Source organism: Eretmochelys imbricata, chromosome 2, assembly GCF_965152235.1.
Source record: "Eretmochelys imbricata isolate rEreImb1 chromosome 2, rEreImb1.hap1, whole genome shotgun sequence".
Taxonomy (NCBI): Eukaryota; Metazoa; Chordata; order Testudines; family Cheloniidae; genus Eretmochelys; species Eretmochelys imbricata.
In genome coordinates, this window is record NC_135573.1 from 68,168,726 (window position 1) to 68,188,670 (window position 19,945).

The following is a 19,945-nucleotide window of genomic DNA, read 5'->3' on the forward strand; positions in this document are numbered from 1 at the left end:
CCCCCAAAATATCCCCCCAAGCCCTACACCCCCTTCCTGGGAAGGCTTGAGAATAATATACCAACCAAATAGGTAAACCAGATTCTGAAAAAACAGAACTTTATTATAAAGGAAAAAAAAGTAAAAGAAGCACCTCTGTAAAATCAGGATGGAAGGTAACTTTACAGGGTAATCAGATTCAAAACACAGAGGATTCCCCTCTAGGCAAAACTTTAAAGTTACAAAAAACACGGATAAACCTCCCTCTTAGCACAGGGAAAATTCACAAGTTGAAAACAAAAGGTAATCTAATGCGCCCTGCCTTATTTACTTACTCTTTCTACAATATTGAGACTCACTTTTGGATGGTTTATAGGAGAAGGAGTTTTCTTACCTGGTGCTTCTCTGCTTCCCAAGAGAACACCCAAACAAAGAGCACAAACAAAGCCTCCCCTGCCCCCCAGATTTGAAAGTATCTTCTTTTCCCATTGGTTCTTTTGGTCAGGTACCAACCAGATCATCTGAGCTTCTTAACCCCTTACAAGTAAGGAGGAATTCTAGGCTACCCTTAGCTGTATGGTTATGACAGGGGTCTAAGAAGGTTTTCTCCTATTACAGCATCATTGGAGAAGACGTGGGTTAAATAAATCAAAGATCCATCAACTGAGAGTTACTAACGTGATACCAAGTCCAATAGGACTTGAAGCTTACACATTTTCTGCAGTTTCAAAGACCAACTTTTCCTTCCTACACCTCAGCTGATGTAGCAGGAAGTCTTTTGGAGTTCTCGATTTGTGGCTGTAAAATTTGAACGTGTGCTCACAAATGAGAGTTTGGATCCTCCTCTCTTGCTCTGAGAGCTACCATTGCACACAGAGCAATGGTCTGAACTGCCCTCTGTCATTCCTCAGCCCCAGCCCCAGAAGAAGTCATCAGCTAGGAACCCCTACTGCAGAAAAACATCACAAGCCAATCAAAGACAACTCCCAGCATTGTTATACAGCTTGGCCTGTGTTGCTCCCAGTTTCTTGGCTAACTCCTATGCAAAATTCTGGAATCTAAGAACACAGGGCAAGCAGCACCAGATAAAGATCCTACCAGCAGAAACAACCTCATCCAAGCATCCTTTGATGACACTTTATTGTTTGGAGCATCTCTAGAGAGAGCTTTAAATGATTTGGACAGAGCTTTTAATGACTTCTTTGGATCTTAGTCAAAAATTGTCTCCATTTCCATCATCTAGAGCAGTGGTTCCCAAACTTGTTCCGCCGCTTGTGCAGGGAATGCCCCTGGTGGGCCACACCGGTTTGTTTACCTGCCACGTCTGCAAGTTCAGCCGATCGGGGCTCCTGGTGGCTGCGGTTCGCTGCTCCAGGCCAATGGGAGCTGCTGGAAGCGGCGCAGGCCGAGGGACATATAGAAAAGGTACCAAGAAGGCTATTGCAGATGATTAGAGGCATAGAAAACTTCAGCATGATGAAAGATTTCTCAGATTATAGAGTTCTTCAAGTGGCTCTGTATATTCCCACTTGTGGTATTGCTCTGCCTAGTGGTATCTAAGTAGGACCCTCTCCTAGCAGTGTACCTTAGAGCACACTCACGTGTCCATTCCCCCCCCTCAACATATCCAAATGTTTTGAAAGTGAGGATATAAGGGGTGGGTTGACCTGAGCTCTTCACCACCTCAGTTCCTTCAAACCGCATGCCTGGATGGAAGTGAACTGCTCCAGTCTCTTTGGATCTGGAGTCCTTTCTGCCTGAAGTGTTCTTTCTTGTAGCTAGTTAGTGTTATATAGGTATAGTCAGTTAGTGCATAGCTCGGTTCCAGGTTATGGCAGAACTGAAGGAGAAGATGGGATTCAAGAGGTCCACTTCATGTCCCACTGTCTTCCCTGTGTATGATGACCACATGTGGTACCTCAAGTGCCTGGGAGAGGGCTTCTCTCCTTCTAGGTGTTCTATTTGCCAGACTTTGAGACTCAGAGTCTGCAAGGACAGACAGACTCAGTTATAGCTCCTTCTTCTCATCCCTCTGGATCTGGACAGTTGTTGGATCCAAAATCCAAGAGGCCAGTCTTGACTCCTGTGGCTTCTGGTAAGTCAAAACTGTTGAAGTGCTCCAGGAACTGGAGCCCCATCAGGTCCAGCTTTGGTTCCCTCTGTACCTCTGAAGCTACCTATGTCAGAACCGAGGGCCACGTGGTTGGCTTCAGCTGTCTTGCGTTCCAAAAAAAAGTCGAGGGCTAAGATGACCACTCTCAGCTGTGCTGTATCCCATGCATCAGACTTCTCGGATCCATCCAATTCCAACGGAGCCTCCACGGCTTCGAAATCCTGATTGTTTCCAGTCTCTTCTTCAGAAACTAGCAGGATGGATTTGAGTCTTGTATTGGATGTGATGCTGTCCATGTCTTTGGCTCTGACTGTTACTGTTATAAGCAAAAGAGGCCTAAGGACAAATCAGCCACTGTTAGCAGTGCCAAATCCCATGCCTCAGATTTATCAGATCCAGCCCATATGACAGAACTGCTATGATTCTAAAATCTAGATTTTCACCTTCAGCTCTGGCAGCTAGGGAGATAGATGGTACCAGATCCAATGCAGGATACAAGTCTAAGTCTTTGGCTTTGGCAACAGTTCCATCAGTTTTGATTCCAGGTCCATCTTTGGTTCCAAAAGATGCAGTGATGGTGATAGCTGAAGTTCACTGTTTAGCTTCTAATTGTTCCTTGGATCCAACTGTGAAACAGAAGGTCTCCAGAAAGAGGCAAGAATCACCGGTCTTGAGATCTGCTTCTTCTTCATCTGAAAGAAAGAAAAGAACAGAGGACATTGTTACTGTTTCCCCAGAATGTGGCTAAGAACTCAGGGCTTCCTTTGGTGCCTCGGACTCTGCTGCTAGAACATTGGCTCCTGCTATGAGGAGACATGCTTGGGTTTGCTGCTCTTCTCTGGCCCTGGATACCAGACTTAAACTAGAGGATCTGTCCTTCAAAGGGGATGATCTCAGAGAAAAGACAGATGAGTTGCTGGAATAGCTAAAGGAGGCAAGATCAACAGCCCATTTTCTGGGCTTGATTTCTTCTGAGACGAGGAGACCTTCTACTCCTTTTCGTTATCCTAGACAATTCTGTCCCAAGTCGTCGTTATCCTATTTTTCGCCTAATATAAGATGTCAGCAGTACCACTAATTGACATCCTTCCAGAGCCAACATTAAAAAAGGTCATTTAAGTCAAGGCCTAAATCTCAGCAACCTGCTGCCTCCATGACATCTTTGTCTTGAAACACTGGGCCTCAGAATTGATGGAACGATTGTTGGAATTATTTTTTAGGCAGCGTATTACAACACTAATTTAATCATAAATTCCTTTATTAAATTCAGAGGCCAAATGGTATTGATACAATTGCTCTAAACATGCCTAAAAAGTCTAAATAATAAGCAATTTACTACATCCAAACAGTAACACAACATTTGTAAGCACTTAATCAAGATACTTACAATTGGGCTAAACTCAGGGGTGCTTAGATCCATATTGGTCAGCTTCAACATGGTCAGGCAGGTATTGGCAATGCACCCTTTAAGAATTTACTTTTTTATATCCTTTCACAAACAAGGGATGTCATTGCCAATCACTGACTTAAGCTAAAATCCAGTTTGAGACAGTTCACCCTTATTTCCAGTTTTAATCCAGATAAGATTTACAATTTCCTTTCTCCCCAAAGGCCTTTCTTCCCTATCTCTTCCCCTCCTTCCTGACCAACAGTTTTTCTGTTGCTCCTGGGTTCACATAGGCCCTAATTTCTGAGATAACACTGGTGTGTGGGGTGGGAAGGTCCATGCTGGCTCCTTCTACGACAGATTCTCTCTGTCTTGTTTAAAACCATCTGCAATCACCCCTATTGGTCAGAAGCTTCTTTTTAGAAACTTCCCTTTATTTTATTAGTTATTCTTTGAACCCTACTTCATTCTGTCTGGCCTTCTAACTCATTCTTTTCAAGGCCTTTCTTTTACATGCAAATTAGGGCCCTTCTTTGCAAAATATTCCCTTAACCAAACTTAAGATGACTTTAATTTTATATTTATTCTACAGTGATTGAGTGTCAAGATCCAACCAGTCAGAACCATTTCCTCCCTCAGTTTAGAGAAAGGCTAGCCCATTTTATAGACACCTGAAGGCAAATTACATTAAGTTTCACAGACTATGCCCTGCCAACTTTTCATGAGGCTATTTTACTTTCAGAGGTGGAAAAATTGCTTCTGATAGGGGGCAGTCGAGGAGGTGCCCAAATACAAGAGAAATCAGGGGTGTTATTCCCAGTATTTTCTGGTTGTCTGGGCCGGGGCATGGGCACAAAGCTGGCACTAGGCATAAGCAGAGTAAACAATTTCTTAGGGTCTCAAGCCACTCAAGGGAACCCCCATTTCCTCTTTATTATTAGAATTAGCCTGTTTCAGTATTATGGGGGGATGCCAAAAATATTCCTGCTTAGGGCCTCCAATGGACTAGCACCGGCAATGCATGGGTGACCTGTCCTAGGGGTTAGCATTGGGTGCAGGCCAAAGATCCAGTGACCAGGAGGAAATTACCAGGAATCAGGCAAGGTTGGAATGCCAAGAGATCAGAACTGAGAAACAAACTGGAGGACAGGGATCAAGAGACAGTTACCAAGACTCAGGCCGAATCAAGATGCCGGGAAGTCAGGATCAGCTGAGAAACCAGAGGGCAGGAAACAGGTGGCAGTTACCAAGAGTCAGGCCAGATCAGGAGGTCAGGATCAGGAGGCAGGAAGAGGTAAATATCAGACCAGCATTCCATGGCAGGGTGAAGCTTAATTCTATGTCCTGTTTCCTTCTCTCCCTCTGAAATAGGGGCTATGGCCCAATCAGGAGCCTTGGAGTTCTCCTCATCAGAGTGTAGAGACGTGGCTTATGCCGCCGTTGGGCTTCATGGACTCCAGTTCCAGCTGTTGTCTGTGAGCTGCTAGGTGGAGGACTGGAGTGAGATAATTCCCAGGACTCCTGGTTTCAATACCCGTGGGGCCTGACACTGGTACAGAAAAAGGATGGGGGATTCTGTCCAATTTTTTATTTAAGGAACCTCAACAAATACATTCAGAAGTTTTGGTTCTGCATGTTAACTTTGGCTTCCATAATTCCTTCACTTTCAGTTATGGATTTGTTGACAGTTCTCCATTTAAAGAACATGTAATTGCATATATTGATTCATCACATTCATCGCAAATACCTTCATTTCATATCCATCAGAGAATTAATTTGCCGATATCTTTTCAAAAGTCACTTTCTAATAAGGAAGAATTTATTTTACATACTTTGGATGTGAGAAAGGCCCTTGCTGATTAGCTAGATAGAACTAAAAGTTTTTGAAAATCATGTATATTATTTGTGTCTTATTCTAAGAATCATATGGGTTTTACGGTTTCTTCTCAGATTATTGCTAGATAAATTAAACAATGTATTGTTGAATGTTACATATTAGCAGAAATTCCTGTACCTACTTCAGTACAATCACATTCCACTAGAGCTGTAGCAACTTCTTTTGCTTGCCATAAGCAGGTCCTTGTTGCTGAAATATGAAGAGCTGCAACCTGGAATTCTGTACACACTTTTACCAGGCATTATGCTCTGGATTTGGTCAGTAGGGCTGATGCTACATTCAGGAGAGTCCTGCTTCAGTCACTGTTCAATGGGGATTCTGTTCATGCCTACAGATTATTATCAGCACTGCTTGTAAATTGAAACCATAAGTGAGAATATAGTAGAAATAAAATAGGTCCAAAAAAGGACACTGCAGATGATAAGCCATGGAAAAGCTTTGTGAAAGATATAGAATCATAGACTTTAAGATCAGAAGGGACCATTATGATCATCTAGTCTGACCTCCTGCACAACGCAGGCCACAGAATCTCACCCACTCCTGTTACAAACCCCTAATCTATGTTTGAGCTATTGAAGTCCTCAAATCGTGGTTTAAAGACTTCAAGGTGCAGAGAATCCTCCAGCAAGTGACCTGTGCCCCACGCTGCAGCGGAAGGTGAAAAAGCCCCAGGGCCTCTGCCAGTCTGCCCTGGGGGAAAATTCCTTCCCGATGCCAAATATGGCCATCAGCTAAACCCTGAGCATGTGGGAAAGGCTCACCAGCCAGACACCCAGGAAAAAATGCTCTGTAGTAGCTCAGATCCCACCCCATATAACATCCCATCACGGGCCATTGGGCATATTTACTGCTAATAGTCAAAGATCAATTAATTGCCAAAATTAGGCTATCCCATCATACCATCCCTTCCATAAATTTATCAAGCTTAATCTTGAAGCCAGATATGTCTTTTGCCCCCACTGCTCCCCTTGGAAGGCTGTTCCAGAACTTCACTCCTCTGATGGTTAGAAACCTTCATCTAATTTCAAGTCTAAACTTCCTGATGGCCAGTTTATATCTATTTGTTCTTGCATCCACATTGGTACTGAGCTTAAATACTTCCTCTTCCTCCCTGGTATTTATCCCTCTGATATATTTATAGAGACAATCATATCTTCCCTCAGCCTCTTTTGGTTAGGCTAAACAAGCCAAGATCTCTGAGTCTCCTTTCAGAAAACAGGTTTTCCATTCCTTGGATTATCCTAGTAGCCCTTCTCTGTACCTGTTCCAGTTTGAATTCATCCTTTTTAAACATGGGAGACAAGAACTGCACACAATATTCCAGATGAGGTCTCACCAGTGCCTTGTATAACGGTACTAACACCTCCTTATCTCTACCGGAAATACCTCACCTGATGCATCCCAAGTCCGCATTAGCTTTTTTCATGGCCATCTCACATTGGCGACTCATAGTCATCCTGTGATCAACCAATACGCCGAGGTCCTTCTCCTCCTCTGTTACTTCCAAGTTATGCGTCCCCAGTTTGTAACAAAAATTCTTGTTATTAATCCCTAAATGTATTACCTTGCACTTTTTGCTATTAAATTTCATCCTATTACTATTACTCCAGTTTACAAGGTCATCCAGATCTTTCTGTATGATATCTTCCTGTATGATTTTATGAAAGATTAAAATTATTAAGAGTATATAATTTAGAGAGAAACTATTGAACAGTATTCAGAGTAACAGCCGTGTTAGTCTGTATTCGCAAAAAGAAAAGGAGTCCTTGTGGCACCTTAGAGACTAACCAATTTATTTGAGCATGAGCTTTCGTGAGCTACAGCTCACTTCATCAGATGCATACCGTGGAAACTGCAGCAGACTTTATATATACACAGAGAATATGAAACAATACCTCCTCTCACCCCTCTGTCCTGCTGGTAATAGCTTATCTAAAGTGAGCAACAGGTTAGGCCATTTCCAGCACAAATCCAGGTTTTCTCACCCTCCACCCCCCACACAAATTCACTCTCCTGCTGGTGATAGCCCATCCAAAGTGACAACTCTTTACACAATGTGCATGATAATGAAGTTAGGCCATTTCCTGCACAAATCCAGGTTCTCTCACTCCCTCACCGGGTTTTTGGAGGGGGGTGAGGGAGTGAGAGAACCTGGATTTGTGCAGGAAATGGCCTAACTTCATTATCATGCACATTGTGTAAAGAGTTGTCACTTTGGATGGGCTATCACCAGCAGGAGAGTGAATTTGTGTGGGGGGTGGAGGGTGAGAAAACCTGGATTTGTGCTGGAAATGGCCTAACCTGTTGCTCACTTTAGATAAGCTATTACCAGCAGGACAGTGGGGTGAGAGGAGGTATTGTTTCATATTCTCTGTGTATATATAAAGTCTGCTGCAGTTTCCACTGTATGCATCTGATGAAGTGAGCTGTAGCTCACGAAAGCTCATGCTCAAATAAATTGGTTAGTCTCTAAGGTGCCACAAGGACTCCTTTTCTTTTTATTGAACAGTATAAAGAAGGTAAATCGTGCTTCTAGGTACATTTTCACCACAATACAAGAAGGGAGACACAAATGAAATTAAAAGCAACAAATTTAAAATAGATAAAGAAAAAATATTTTTAAACAATGCATCATGAAACTGGGGAACTAAGTGGCACAGTATTATGAAAGCAAAAAGGATCAGACAGTTTTATCTGAATAAGTATATCCACAATTCTATGATGCTGAAAATGTGTTAAGCATATAAACTTGTGTGCTTCAGGACACAAGACAACTTTTAACTGCGTGGTTAGACAAAACCCTTTCTCCAGATATGCTTTTTGGTAATGGCTCATTGTGGAGGTTTGGAGCATCTTCTACTGATCACTGTTAGAAACAGGATACCGAACTAGACAGACCATTGGTGTAGTCCCATATGGCATTTTCTATGTTACCACTTTCCAGCAGCTCCACTCTTGGGATTAAGTTGTGCAAAAGGCTTGTGGAGGCCTTCCAAAATGTATTTCCCACTATGGGTACTGACATAAATGGGGCTTCTTATGTTGACTTCAAAGGCTATTGCATTAGGCCCCATGTGTGCAAAATTATCCTAAGAGTCATAATTTAGGAATAATGATCAGCCTAATGCAGCTATACTTCATGTTGCAGCAAGAAAAATAACTAGGATAGTACTTAATAAACTAAAGGATGTAAAAGAAAATCATTTTAGGTTTAGTTGTAAAAGTAAATTATTGGGGGAAAATTAGCCACTTCAGAGTATAGACAAATATAGTTTCAGGCTTCTAATGTGGAAAATACAATATAACTGTTCAATATAACTAATCAAAAAAGATATAGTAGTGAAAGCTAACAGGGAAACAATACCATAGTTTCTTTCTGATGCGGTAGATTTGATAAGCAATTTCCATGATAGCTCATTTTATTGCAACTGATCAGGATTAGCATCTGAGCCATCAACTGTGTTTCACTCAGTGACTGAAATTTATCATGTTAAACCATGATCTACCAAAAGCATTTTTTCCATCTACCCTCTCTATCTGTGAGTGAAGAAGGCCAGTTTCTAACTCGATGGATTTTCTGTTTACATCACACTTGAATAGGCACAAGTGACCAATGAGATTACTGAATTTTTGAAAGCCAATTGAGACTTTGATATCAAGCCTCTTCTTAGCTCTTTATTCTCACATTGCTTTCCAGCGAGTAGAGTGTGCAAGTGCTGAGCTCTTCCCCAGTGTTCCAGACCTCCTGTAGTGTATTTTCGTAAGGCCTCTCTGCAGTCATGAAAATGGCTGAGAAACAACTGAGAAGGTTTAGAGGAAAACTATGGTCCTTCACATATCTCTGATTGTCACTGATCTCTGAGCTGTCATCCACCAATCTGAAGCTGGAGGAAATAACCCAGCATCTCCAAAGCCAATACTTGTGCTGGTGCATTGTTAGGTCAAGTCGAACAGTTAAAGTTATTTAATAGGACATGGTATTTTTCAGTTCACTAGGCCTTTCTTTGTACTTCCAGCCCTATAGTCATTCTAAATATGTGATGATTTTTCAATTGTTTTATTACTGTTCTAGTCTTTGACATATCCTTTCAATGAACATTGGCTTCATGGTTATATTTTGTTTTGGGGGTTTGTTTTTACTCATGATTTCACTTTCAAGTTCTAGATATATTTTTTCCCCACTTTAGATTTTCCTTGAGTGCAATTTTTTTTTTAATTCCATCCATATGTGTCTCATCTAGGTTTGAATTGTTTTTAGTTTTCCAGATTTGTGTATGCTAAAGCTCTAAAAACTAGCAGACCACTTATTCATTTGAATTGATGCTCAACATTCTGTAGTTTCATTGATTGCTAATAACTATCTGTGATGTTCCCCTCTGGTGTTATCCGGACCGGTGATCTGCTAGGTCACTCCAATCCTTAACTCTGGGAATCAGCCTTACCCTGCTCTGTTGTGAGAACCCCCACTCCTGGGCTGTTCATGCGCAGCTTCTAGCATGTGAGCTGCTCCTTGGATTGTGCAATCGAATGACACTAGCCAATATCTCTGGTCCCAGACAACCCTAGGAACCTCCATCTTGCAGTGTCCAGTTATGTCCACTGGACGCTGCAAGCTTATACGAGCTTGACAATTTAACAAAGACATTGATAAGTACCAGGCTTGTTATCTCAAGGGGAGTTTCTGACACACTTCAAACCAAACACACTACTTCAGGTAGAATAAATAAACATTTATTACCTATGAAGATAGATTTTAAGTGATTATAAATCAAAGCATAACAAGTCAGATTTGGTCAAATAAAATAAAAGCAACACTGTCAATGCCTTTACAAACTTAGATGCTTCTCACCACAGGCTGGCTGGTACCAAACCTTCAGCCAGGCTCTCCCCTTTGATCAGCACTTCAGTCACTTGGTGTGATGTCTGTAGATGTAGGTGGAAGGGGGACAGAGAGCGAGAGAGCATGGCAAATGTCTCTCCCTTTTATCCTGTTCTTTCTTCTCCCTTGGCACTCCCCTTTCAGAGTCAGGTGAGCATTACCTCATCACAGTCCCATACTGACCAAAGGAAGGGAGGTGACTCACTTGAACAGATCCTTTTGTTGCTGCCTAGACCAGTGTCCTTTGTTCATGTGAGGCTGGGCTAGGTTTGTCTCATACCTTTCCTGATGAGGTGTGAACTGCCTCTCTGTTCTTGGAGAGTTTTTGCCTGGACTTATTTTAAACCATGAGGATACATTTTCAGCCTCATAACAATATAGATGAAATTAAAACCTATAACATTATTGTAACAATTACTATAACAACAACGCTCAGTGCATCATTAACCTTCTGAAGACACCCAACATGACAAACTTTGCATTGGATACCACACAGTCATTTTACAAGGATGAACATGGGAGTGCTGGGTGTTACCCCGAAGTACAGAGCGTCACATTATCCAAGTGTGACATGAACAAAAAACCCATCAAGTTAGAGAATAGCCTGGATCTTTAGTTGAATACTGTGATGGACTGTACTCCTGTATTTACACTATTATAATAATCTTTGCACAAAGTATGCCTTGTGAGGTATCATTTGAAAACTCATAATTTGCTGGTCATTATTGTCCTGGTAAAATATGCATGGTGATATTGTATGTGAAGTTATAAGATTCCACTGTACGATGTTACTAAAACATGTTCCAAGTCTGAGGAGTGGTAAAACCAGTTCCTCAGAACAAAGGTCAAGCTAACGCATCAGCCAGATATAAACAAGGTCAATGGGCCATTACCGGCTAAGTGGCTATTCATTGGCAGTCAAAAGGGCATGGACAGAAAATTTACAGTTTAGCAAAGGAATAGCATGGGGTTCCTGTCTATGCAGTTTGCCTGGCAAAATGCTCCCAGGTAAAAATGCTTCTCAAATGGAGGACAGGACTATAAAAAAGAAGGGGGCATACACCCCACAGGAGCCCACCCAACCTCCTCTCTCACCCACTCTGTCCATCAATTCACTGCATCAGAAGGAACAAAGGAAGCAGCCATTACACAGAAGAAGGGGTCCTAGCCTTAGGAGTTTGGTCAGTAAGACTGTTAAGAACATGTGGTAACTTTGCTTTGAATTTAACAAAGTTTGTTAAATTAGGAACTATTTGCATTTTGTTTTTCTTCTAACCATTTCTGACTGTTATGCCTTATTCCTTGTATTCACTTAAAATCTATCTCTTTGTAGTTAATAAACTTGTTTTATTGTTTTATCTTAACTAGTGTGTTTGAATTGAAGTGTTTGGGAAACTCCACTTGAGAGAACAAGATTTGTGCATATCATTTCTGTTAATAGAATGATGGACTTTCTATAAACCGTATTGCCCAGAGAAGGGTTGGGCAGTAGAAGACATACATTTCTGGGGAAAATCTGGGACTGGAAGTATGCTGGCGTCACCCTGCAGTTTAATTCAGGCTGGCAAAAGCCTAGGTGTGACTGGGAGACTGCAAGTGCACACATACATCGCTGGGAGTGACTTACATGCTAGAGACTGTGAGCAGTCCTGATGGGAAGCTACAGCAGCAAAACAGTGTAAAGGAGGCTTGAGGGCAGGTGTAGCACAGCTATTCACCACTCTAGATTGTACTCTGGGTATGTCACAAATGCCATTTACAAGTAAGAATTTTTTTCCTTGATTTCTGACTCCTTTTAAATCAAGGTCACAATTACAAAAATAAGAACAATGACTCAAAACTGCACCAATACATTAGGCCTCTGTGGGCTGACATATGGTTCAGTGATGCAGGAAATCAAGAATAGGGTTGCCATTTTCTCACTACATTTTGACTATCAAGTGAAATGTTTGACTATCAGATCCAAGAGTTAATTGTTATGCTAAAAATTACTCCTAGTGCAGTTTCCCCACATATCATCAAGAGTTTCCACAGCTCTAGTAAGGAGTTTTTTTGTTTTTTTTTAAATCAAAGCTTGACTGGTATAAAGTTGGTATTGAAACTATTGTACTTTGTACTCTTGACAGGTTATGAGCTTCATGGTATGGAAAAAATTCCGGAAGGACCAGGGCTTGTAGTTTATTACCATGGAGCCATTCCTGTAGACTACGGCTACTTTATCTGTAATCTTTATATACAGACGGGAAGACTCTGTTACTCAGCAGTTGATCGCTTCTTTGCTAAGTTACCAGGTAAAGTATTTTTATTATAAATGAGAGAGTTAGTAATATTTTGAATTCAGAGATTCTAATTCATGCCATGTTACAGATAAATACATTATTACAAATATTAAGACTTAAACAAAATGCTTTCCAGGTATGCACTACAGAAAATAGTATAATTTCAAGCACTGAGAAACTCTGCGGTCTTTAGAATTTCATTATAGCTAAAGGTTTCTAGATTTCAAAAAACTTTGCATGTAGCTTTAACATAAAAATGAAATATGTTCTTTCTGTTCTCTTATTATTGGTATGATTGACTGTTATAAATTGGAAGAATGCATCATGTAACTAGTTTTATTATTAGCTCTTTTAGAGCCAATCCTAAAATATAAACTATTCTCACAAACTTATTTTCTCAGTGTGGTAAATTGCTGCATTATTCTTAAATAAAAATCCTATGAAGCATCCAATTCTCGTTAAGATTGTCATTAGGATCCAGTAACTTGCGTTGCACGAGCACATTTGGACTTGGAAGGCAAAATCTATCCTTGATGTAATTCTATTGAAGTTAATGAAGTTGTACCAAGGGTGAATTTTGCCTATAGTCTTCCAGGATGTTTTCTTAATAATTTTGTTTTCCTGTCTTCTTCCAATGGATGTTCTGAAAATGAAGACTGGTTACTTATGACTGAGATTCTTCAAGATGGACTCTGCATATTCACAGTCATGGGATGTGTGATAAATAGGGTAATTTCCTGAAATATCCTAGATGAACTTTACTGAATTAAGTTTTAAAATCTGTGGACTCTATTGTATTAAATGAATTGTTTATGTATCCTCGCTGGGCAGGGATTGCGTGTATTTCCATGGTAAGCGTAAATATAGCTCCCCCCAGAACTAAGAACAATATGGAGTGATTAGTCAAAGTCACACAGGTTCCAAAATCTCTAGAGAAGCACCACCCGCAGGAGAGATTTGCCTAAACTAGTTCAAACTGGATTCTTCAGGGACCAAGAGACAAAGAAAGGGTTTTTGGTTAAATAGTCTGGTGGTAAACTGACTCAGGGTCTTCTTTCTGATCCAGCAGACGGACAGGATCTGTGGTCCACGGAAGGTCCCAATCCTTAGGGAAGGGTTGGAAGGACTTTGGCCTACTTAGTCCCCAAAAGACTGGGTTTCTGTTCTGAGCAAAGGGTGTTATGAACTTGAAACCATAGGGAAACTCCTGTGTGCGGTTTGAAGGACTTCTCCTTGCAGAGCCCTTATTGGATTTGGAGTGATGTCCAGTAAGCTTATTAGCACGTATGTAGGTCTTTTTCTGTTTTTAATGTGTTTTTTCTGTATCGCTTTTATGTTAAGACTAAAACAAGCTTGTTTAAAAAGGGATGTTTGGTAGATTAATAGTGGTAATTATGTAAGCGGGGAAATAGTCTCGCTATTGTGGGGAACTTTCCTGGCTTCTGCACTACCCCAGTGAAGCGGGCTAGCGAAAGGATCTGAGTCCTCGCTCCCACTTCCTTTACCCAGAGGCCTCCCTGCCCTTGAGGACTCCCCTTCCACTCTCCTGTCTGGCAGAGTCCTCGTAACCCCAACAAGGCTGGGCCCAGGATTCCTAGGGGGCTCAACCCACAACCCTGCTGTCGTCACCTAGGACAGGGGCTAGGGTGTCCCCACTCTGGGGTACTCTCTCTGCACTGGGCATTTCTCTGACCCACTGACCATTACATACAAGTTAAAAGAAAAGGAGTACTTGTGGCACCTTGAAGTGAGCTGTAGCTCACGAAAGCTTATGCTCAAATAAATTGGTTAGTCTCTAAGGTGCCACAAGTACTCCTTTTCTTTTTGCGAATACAGACTAACACGGCTGTTACTCTGATACAAGTTAAAGCAAATGCAAGTTATTTAATCAACAATTAATTTTAAAAAGAATAAGGAAAAATGGGAAAGATTAAAGGAAACACATCAACCCGCTCTGTGGCAGGGAACATCACAAACAGTGTCACTGGAATGTCAGGGCAGTTCACAGTCTGTTCCTTGTAACTCTCAGGCCCCCTTCTCAGGCCGTGGCTGTGCCGCAGGGATTTTGTGGGTTTGACACTTGCTTTGGTGGTGGCCACACGCTCTCAGGCTCTAAGTGGTAGGACCCTTCTTCCCAGTGTCGCCCCGCCCTGTCGGGGTTACGATCCAAGCCTGGCCTGCAGAGCCTCTTGGCTGATGCGTCTCCCTGTGCTGGGCCTGCTGCCCAGGGTCCCCCTCGCTCTCCCCAGCTGCTCACCGCACCCAGCTCCGGACTGCTCCAGCCCCAGCTCCACCACTCTGTCTCTGCACTGCTGCTGCTGCTCTGCCTCCAGCTGCCTGAGCTGCTTCTTTGGTCCCTCTGCCTCTGGTTGCTGCAGCTCTGCTCCCAGGACAGGTCTGCTCTGCTGGCTGCTTCTGTGACTCTGCTCCCAGCACTGACCTGCTTCCTGGGCTGCTTTTCTGGCCCCTCTGGCTCTGGTTGCTGCAGCTCTCCTCCCAGGACAAGTCTGCTCTCTCTGGGCTGTGCCTCTGGCTTTGGGGCTGCAGCTCTGCTCCCAACCCAGGGTCTGCTCTCTCTGGGCTGCTTTTCTGGTCCCTCTGTATCTGGCACAGCTCTGCTCCCCAGCTTAGCTTGAGCCCCTGCTTTCTCCTTAGTTCGGCCCCACTCTGTCTGACCCAGGCAAATCCAGCTAACACTGAGGACGGGACCCCCTGGCCTCCTGACTCTCTGATTAGCCTGCCCACCCTGTCATTCATGCTGACTTGGAGCATTGGCCTCTCCCCATTGTTCCTGGGGACTATCAGTCTCAGGGTCCTGGTTTCCCATAGACCCTTCCCCTTTTTGTACTGGGAGCTAGCCAACCAAAACACCCCCACTGAATGTTAGTAAGGGGGCAACAGTCCCCTTACAATTACACTGTTAACCATCTCTGAAGAGAAGGCAAAACAAGCTGCTTAGGCTGCCTGTGTTTTGTCAGGGGTGATTACAGTAAAGACAAGGAAGGGTTCAGCCTGGAAATAACCTGATCAGAAAGGAGAGAGATGCATGTCTCCACCCAGTGGCTCAATCCAAGGGCAATGGCTGGGGAGCCGGAAGCTTGAGAGTGGGTGCCCTTGCTGGACCACTGAGGGGATATACAGGAGCCCTGAACTGTGACATATATGATGGCAGTGTGTGTGTGGGATCTGTATCAGTGTGCATAAGTTTCCATAGCAGTGGAAGTAGGTACCCTAGAAAGGAGAAGTACAGAGAAAAGTCTCAATCTTTTCAGGAAAGTCTTTGTGAAAAGAGGCAGGGGAAGATGATGATGAATTATGAACCGCTGAAGAGACATCGGCTGGTTGAGCTGTGCACAGAAAGGCAGCTCAGCATTGAGGACCTGATAAAAACACAGCTAGTAGGTTTGCTGTGTTCTAATGAACGGAAGAGGAATAATGGTTCAGGTCTGCAGGGAACGTCCAGGCCACTGGCAGAGGGTACAGCTGGCAGGGTAAACCTTGGAGCCAGCTCTTGGAGGGAAGCAGGTAAGAGACTGGCAGAGGCACTACCTCTTTTCTATGCAGTCTGGGAACATCACTGCAACTGGGATTGGAGACGGATCTACAAATAGATCAGGAGAATCTGCAGCTGGACAGGGAGAAACTGCATTTGGAAATGCAGCAGCTAGCAGCCCGGGAGCAAGAGAGAGAAGACCAGGAGAAACAGCAAAAGTGCAAGAGAGAAGAAAAGGAATAGTACCAGCATGAGGAGAGAGAGAAAGACAAACAGCTTCAAAGTCCTTATCCAGTAGGAAGAACTAGTCCTCAGGTACTTGTCCTGGTGGGTGGTATAGACTCCAAATTACTTCCTCATTTTAGGGAGGGGGATGACATAGATGTGTTTCTAAATGCTTTGGAAAGGGATTGTGAATTAAAAGGTCTTAAAATGTAATTGTTAACAGGGATTGTCATTGAGTGGGTGTATTTCTAGTGGGGTCCCACAGGGATCGGATCTTGGTCCTATACTATTTAACATGTTTATCAGTGACCTGGAAGAAAACATGAAATTGTCCGTGATAAAGTTTGCAGATGACACAAATTGTGGGAGTGGTAAATAATGAAGAGGACAGGTCACTGACTGAGAGCAATGAGGACCACTTCATAAACTGGGCAGAAGCAAACAATATGTGTTTTAATATGGGTAAATGTATACTTCTAGGAACAAAGAACATAGGCTGTACTGACAGGATGGGAGATTCCATCCTGGGAAGCAGTGACTCTGAAAAAGATTTGGGGGTCATGGTGGATAATCTGCTGAACATGACCTCCCAGAGTGATGCTCTGGCCAAAAGGACTAATGCGATTCTTGGGTGAATAAACAGGGGAATGTCGAGTAGGAGTAGAGAGGCTATTTTATCTCTGTATTTGGCACTGCTGTGACTGCTGGTGGAGTACTGTGTCCAATTCTGGTGCTCACAATTCAAGAAGGATGTTGATAAATTGGAGAGGGTTCAGAGAAGAGCCACAAGAATGATTAAAGGATTAGACAACATGCCTTATAGTGACAGACTCATAGCTCAATCTATTTAACTTAACAAAGAGAAGGTTAAGAGGTAACTTGATTATAGTCAATAAAAGTACCTAGATGGGGAACAAATATTTAATAATGGGCTTTTTAGTCTAGCAGAGAGGGGTATAATACAATCCAATAGCTGGAAGATGAACCTAGACAAATTCACACTGGAGATAAGGTGTACATTTTTAACAGTGAAGATAATTAACCATTAAAGCAATTTACCAAGTGTTGCAATGGAGTTTCCATCACTGAAAATTTTCATACCAAGATTGGGTGTTTTTCTATAATATATGCTCTAGGAATTATTTTCAGGAAGTTTAGTGGTCTGTGACAGCTCGTGATGCCCCCAATATAATAACCTTGCAACCCCCCCAGGGGTCCCGACCCCCAGTTTGAGAGCCTCTGCTCTAGCAATTATTTTGGGGAAGTTAAGTGGTCTGTGTTTGGTGGCCTGGATCTGAATGTCTTGTATCTGAATATGTTCCTCCTCTTCAGACAAAATGTTTGCTATCACAGAAGGCAATTGAGGGTGATAATTACCTTCCATAGTCAGATCTGAGAACCTCTGATTCAGAAAAGGTAGTTGTAGTGACTGGGGCATGGCCTCCCTCTGACACTGATGGGAATGAACCACTCTCCATCCCATGGTGGGAAGAGCTAGGTAAGCTATACCCACCCCGCAGGAAGCAGAGGGGCAGTACAGGAAGTTTAAAAGGCAGGTTCTGCAGCTCAGTTGCATGAAAGCTGGAAAAGGAAGCGGACGTTGCTTGCCTGCTGCCGAGCCCTGTGCCTGAGATGGAGCTCTGCTGTGCTGAGGACCCAGAGGACGTACCAGGACTACTGACAGACCAGGACCTGGTGGAGCTACTGGGACTGCCATTGGCTGTGTACCCAGGAGAGATAAAGGAATCCCAGGAGATAGAGGTACACGCCAAAGGGGTAGTAGGAAGTAGCAGAGGGACACCAGATGATAGTCCAGTTTTGTTGGCAGAATTCAGGTCAGCGTGTTTTGGACGGATCCCTGGTGAACCAGTGGCAGAACCATCCGCCACTGTTAGGACACTGGCTTAGGACCTGGTGGAGTAGGGTGGGCCCAGGTCCCCCTACCCATGCAGCTGCCTCACCCTGGGGTGGCCGCCTACCCACTTTGGGCCAAGAGGGCAGTGTTTTCTCACTATCCTCCTGAGCCTGAGGGTAGGCAATAGACTACTTAGTGCTCTGCCCTGCCCAGAGGGCCAGAATCCTGAGACTGCTTCTTGCTCTGTCCCGTCCCAATGGCTAGAGCCCTGATACTATTAATTCCCCAATGAGCCTTGCCTTTATAAATATGTGGTAGTGTGGGGCACGTGGCATCCCTCCAAGACTGATGGGGACAGATGGCCACAGACCCCTACAGTAGTTATAGACATCCTTTATGTGGTCTCTTGAGTTACAGGTAATATAGAGCCAAGCAATAGGGTTCACTCAGTCAATGCCATTCTGGCCAGGATTCAGTCATTGGATCTGATTAATACCCTTGACCATAATGCCGAAAGGATTTAGGGTTCTGATATTTCTTGTTACGATCAGGCAGTCGAGAAGGGGATGGAGGTATCTGCTGACCTCCCTCTGATAGCTGTTCCGATCTTGTATCCGATGGTGAGCATAGAGGTGACTGTGGTGGACCTGGTAGAACTGATCATAGAGATAATACATTCAGAGACCTGAAGGGTGTCTTGAGGGGCAGAACCAGTGGTGAAAATAGCTGTTCCTCTCTTCTCTTCTTATCCTCTGGAGGTAAAGAAGGGAGCATTGGAGAAGAGATCCTCTTATTTGCTGTTTATCTTTTGCTGGATCCTAGAGTGATGAGGACTCAAGCAAGATGGATGTAAGCCATTACTGTGGGATAATGAGTAGGGGGGTGGATTCAGAATGTTGCACAAGAGCAGTTCTCATTGGCTGTGGTTGCGCTCTCTAAATCGCAGGTTTAAGAGTCAGTTCCAAAGTATTGGGAACCTGGTTATGCACTGTTCCTCTGCTCACAGAACTTCTGTGTGCCATAATCTTATTGAGATTTGTAAGCCCTGGATCTGATAAAGTTCTCATTCTCTGAATGGTTCTGCAGCAGAGGCCATTTCCAAAGCACATTTCTCTCATCTTGATTCAGATCCACAGACTTGGAGAACTTCTTAGCCACATTCTTCCCTTTTTTCTGAAGGTAGCACAGCAGAGGCTGCTGGAGTTGAAGGTACCATCCGAATGGATGGAAGTCCATAAGGTTTCTATTTATCCTGACCCAAAGGACCTAGAACTGACGAGGGTTTCTGCTTATCCCCTGTATCGGATGTCTTTTCAGCTTCTGTGTTAGCTGGCTCTCCTTCTTAGCTCTTGGAGTAAACATGACACAGATTGAGCACTTCGATGAAGGGCATCCCTTCCCAAAGGAAGCAAGGCATCCAGAATGTGCAACTGATGTGGAAAACACCTCCAGACAGGAGACATGTTTGAATCTAGGTTTCCTCTTCAGAGCCACCATTTGAATTCTTCATTAAAATTCTTACTTTAAAACTAAACTGTCCTAACTGACTACACTATAAATTAACTCCTATCCTTAGCTCCACCTGAAGAACTATGTGAGGGGTTTTAGTATCTGTATCAAATGTTCGGAGAGTCTGTTGTTGTATGTGTTGAAAGGAACTGAGGTGGCTGTGGCTCACCAGGCCCCTTTTATAGCCTGGCCCCTAGACTGTTCAGGAGCCAGGGAAAGGAAGGGTAGGAAGGGATAATGTGAGCTCTCCAATGGGCACTGTTAGGGGGCTTATTCCTTCACCCACTTACTTCCCTGGTCCTTCTCGCATGAACAGAGAGCAACAATAC

At 43.3% G+C, this 19,945-nt stretch overlaps 1 protein-coding gene across 1 annotated transcript in view; it reads left to right on the forward strand.

Moving 5' to 3' along the window:
• Positions 1-19,945, forward strand: part of LOC144260384 (DGAT1/2-independent enzyme synthesizing storage lipids-like) — a 42,939-nt gene that overhangs the window by 4,026 nt on the left and 18,968 nt on the right. Inside the window, exon 2 of the mRNA XM_077808997.1 lies at positions 12,382-12,546. Within this exon, the coding sequence (XP_077665123.1) occupies positions 12,382-12,546 (165 nt within the window). The remainder of the gene's footprint in view (positions 1-12,381; positions 12,547-19,945) is intronic.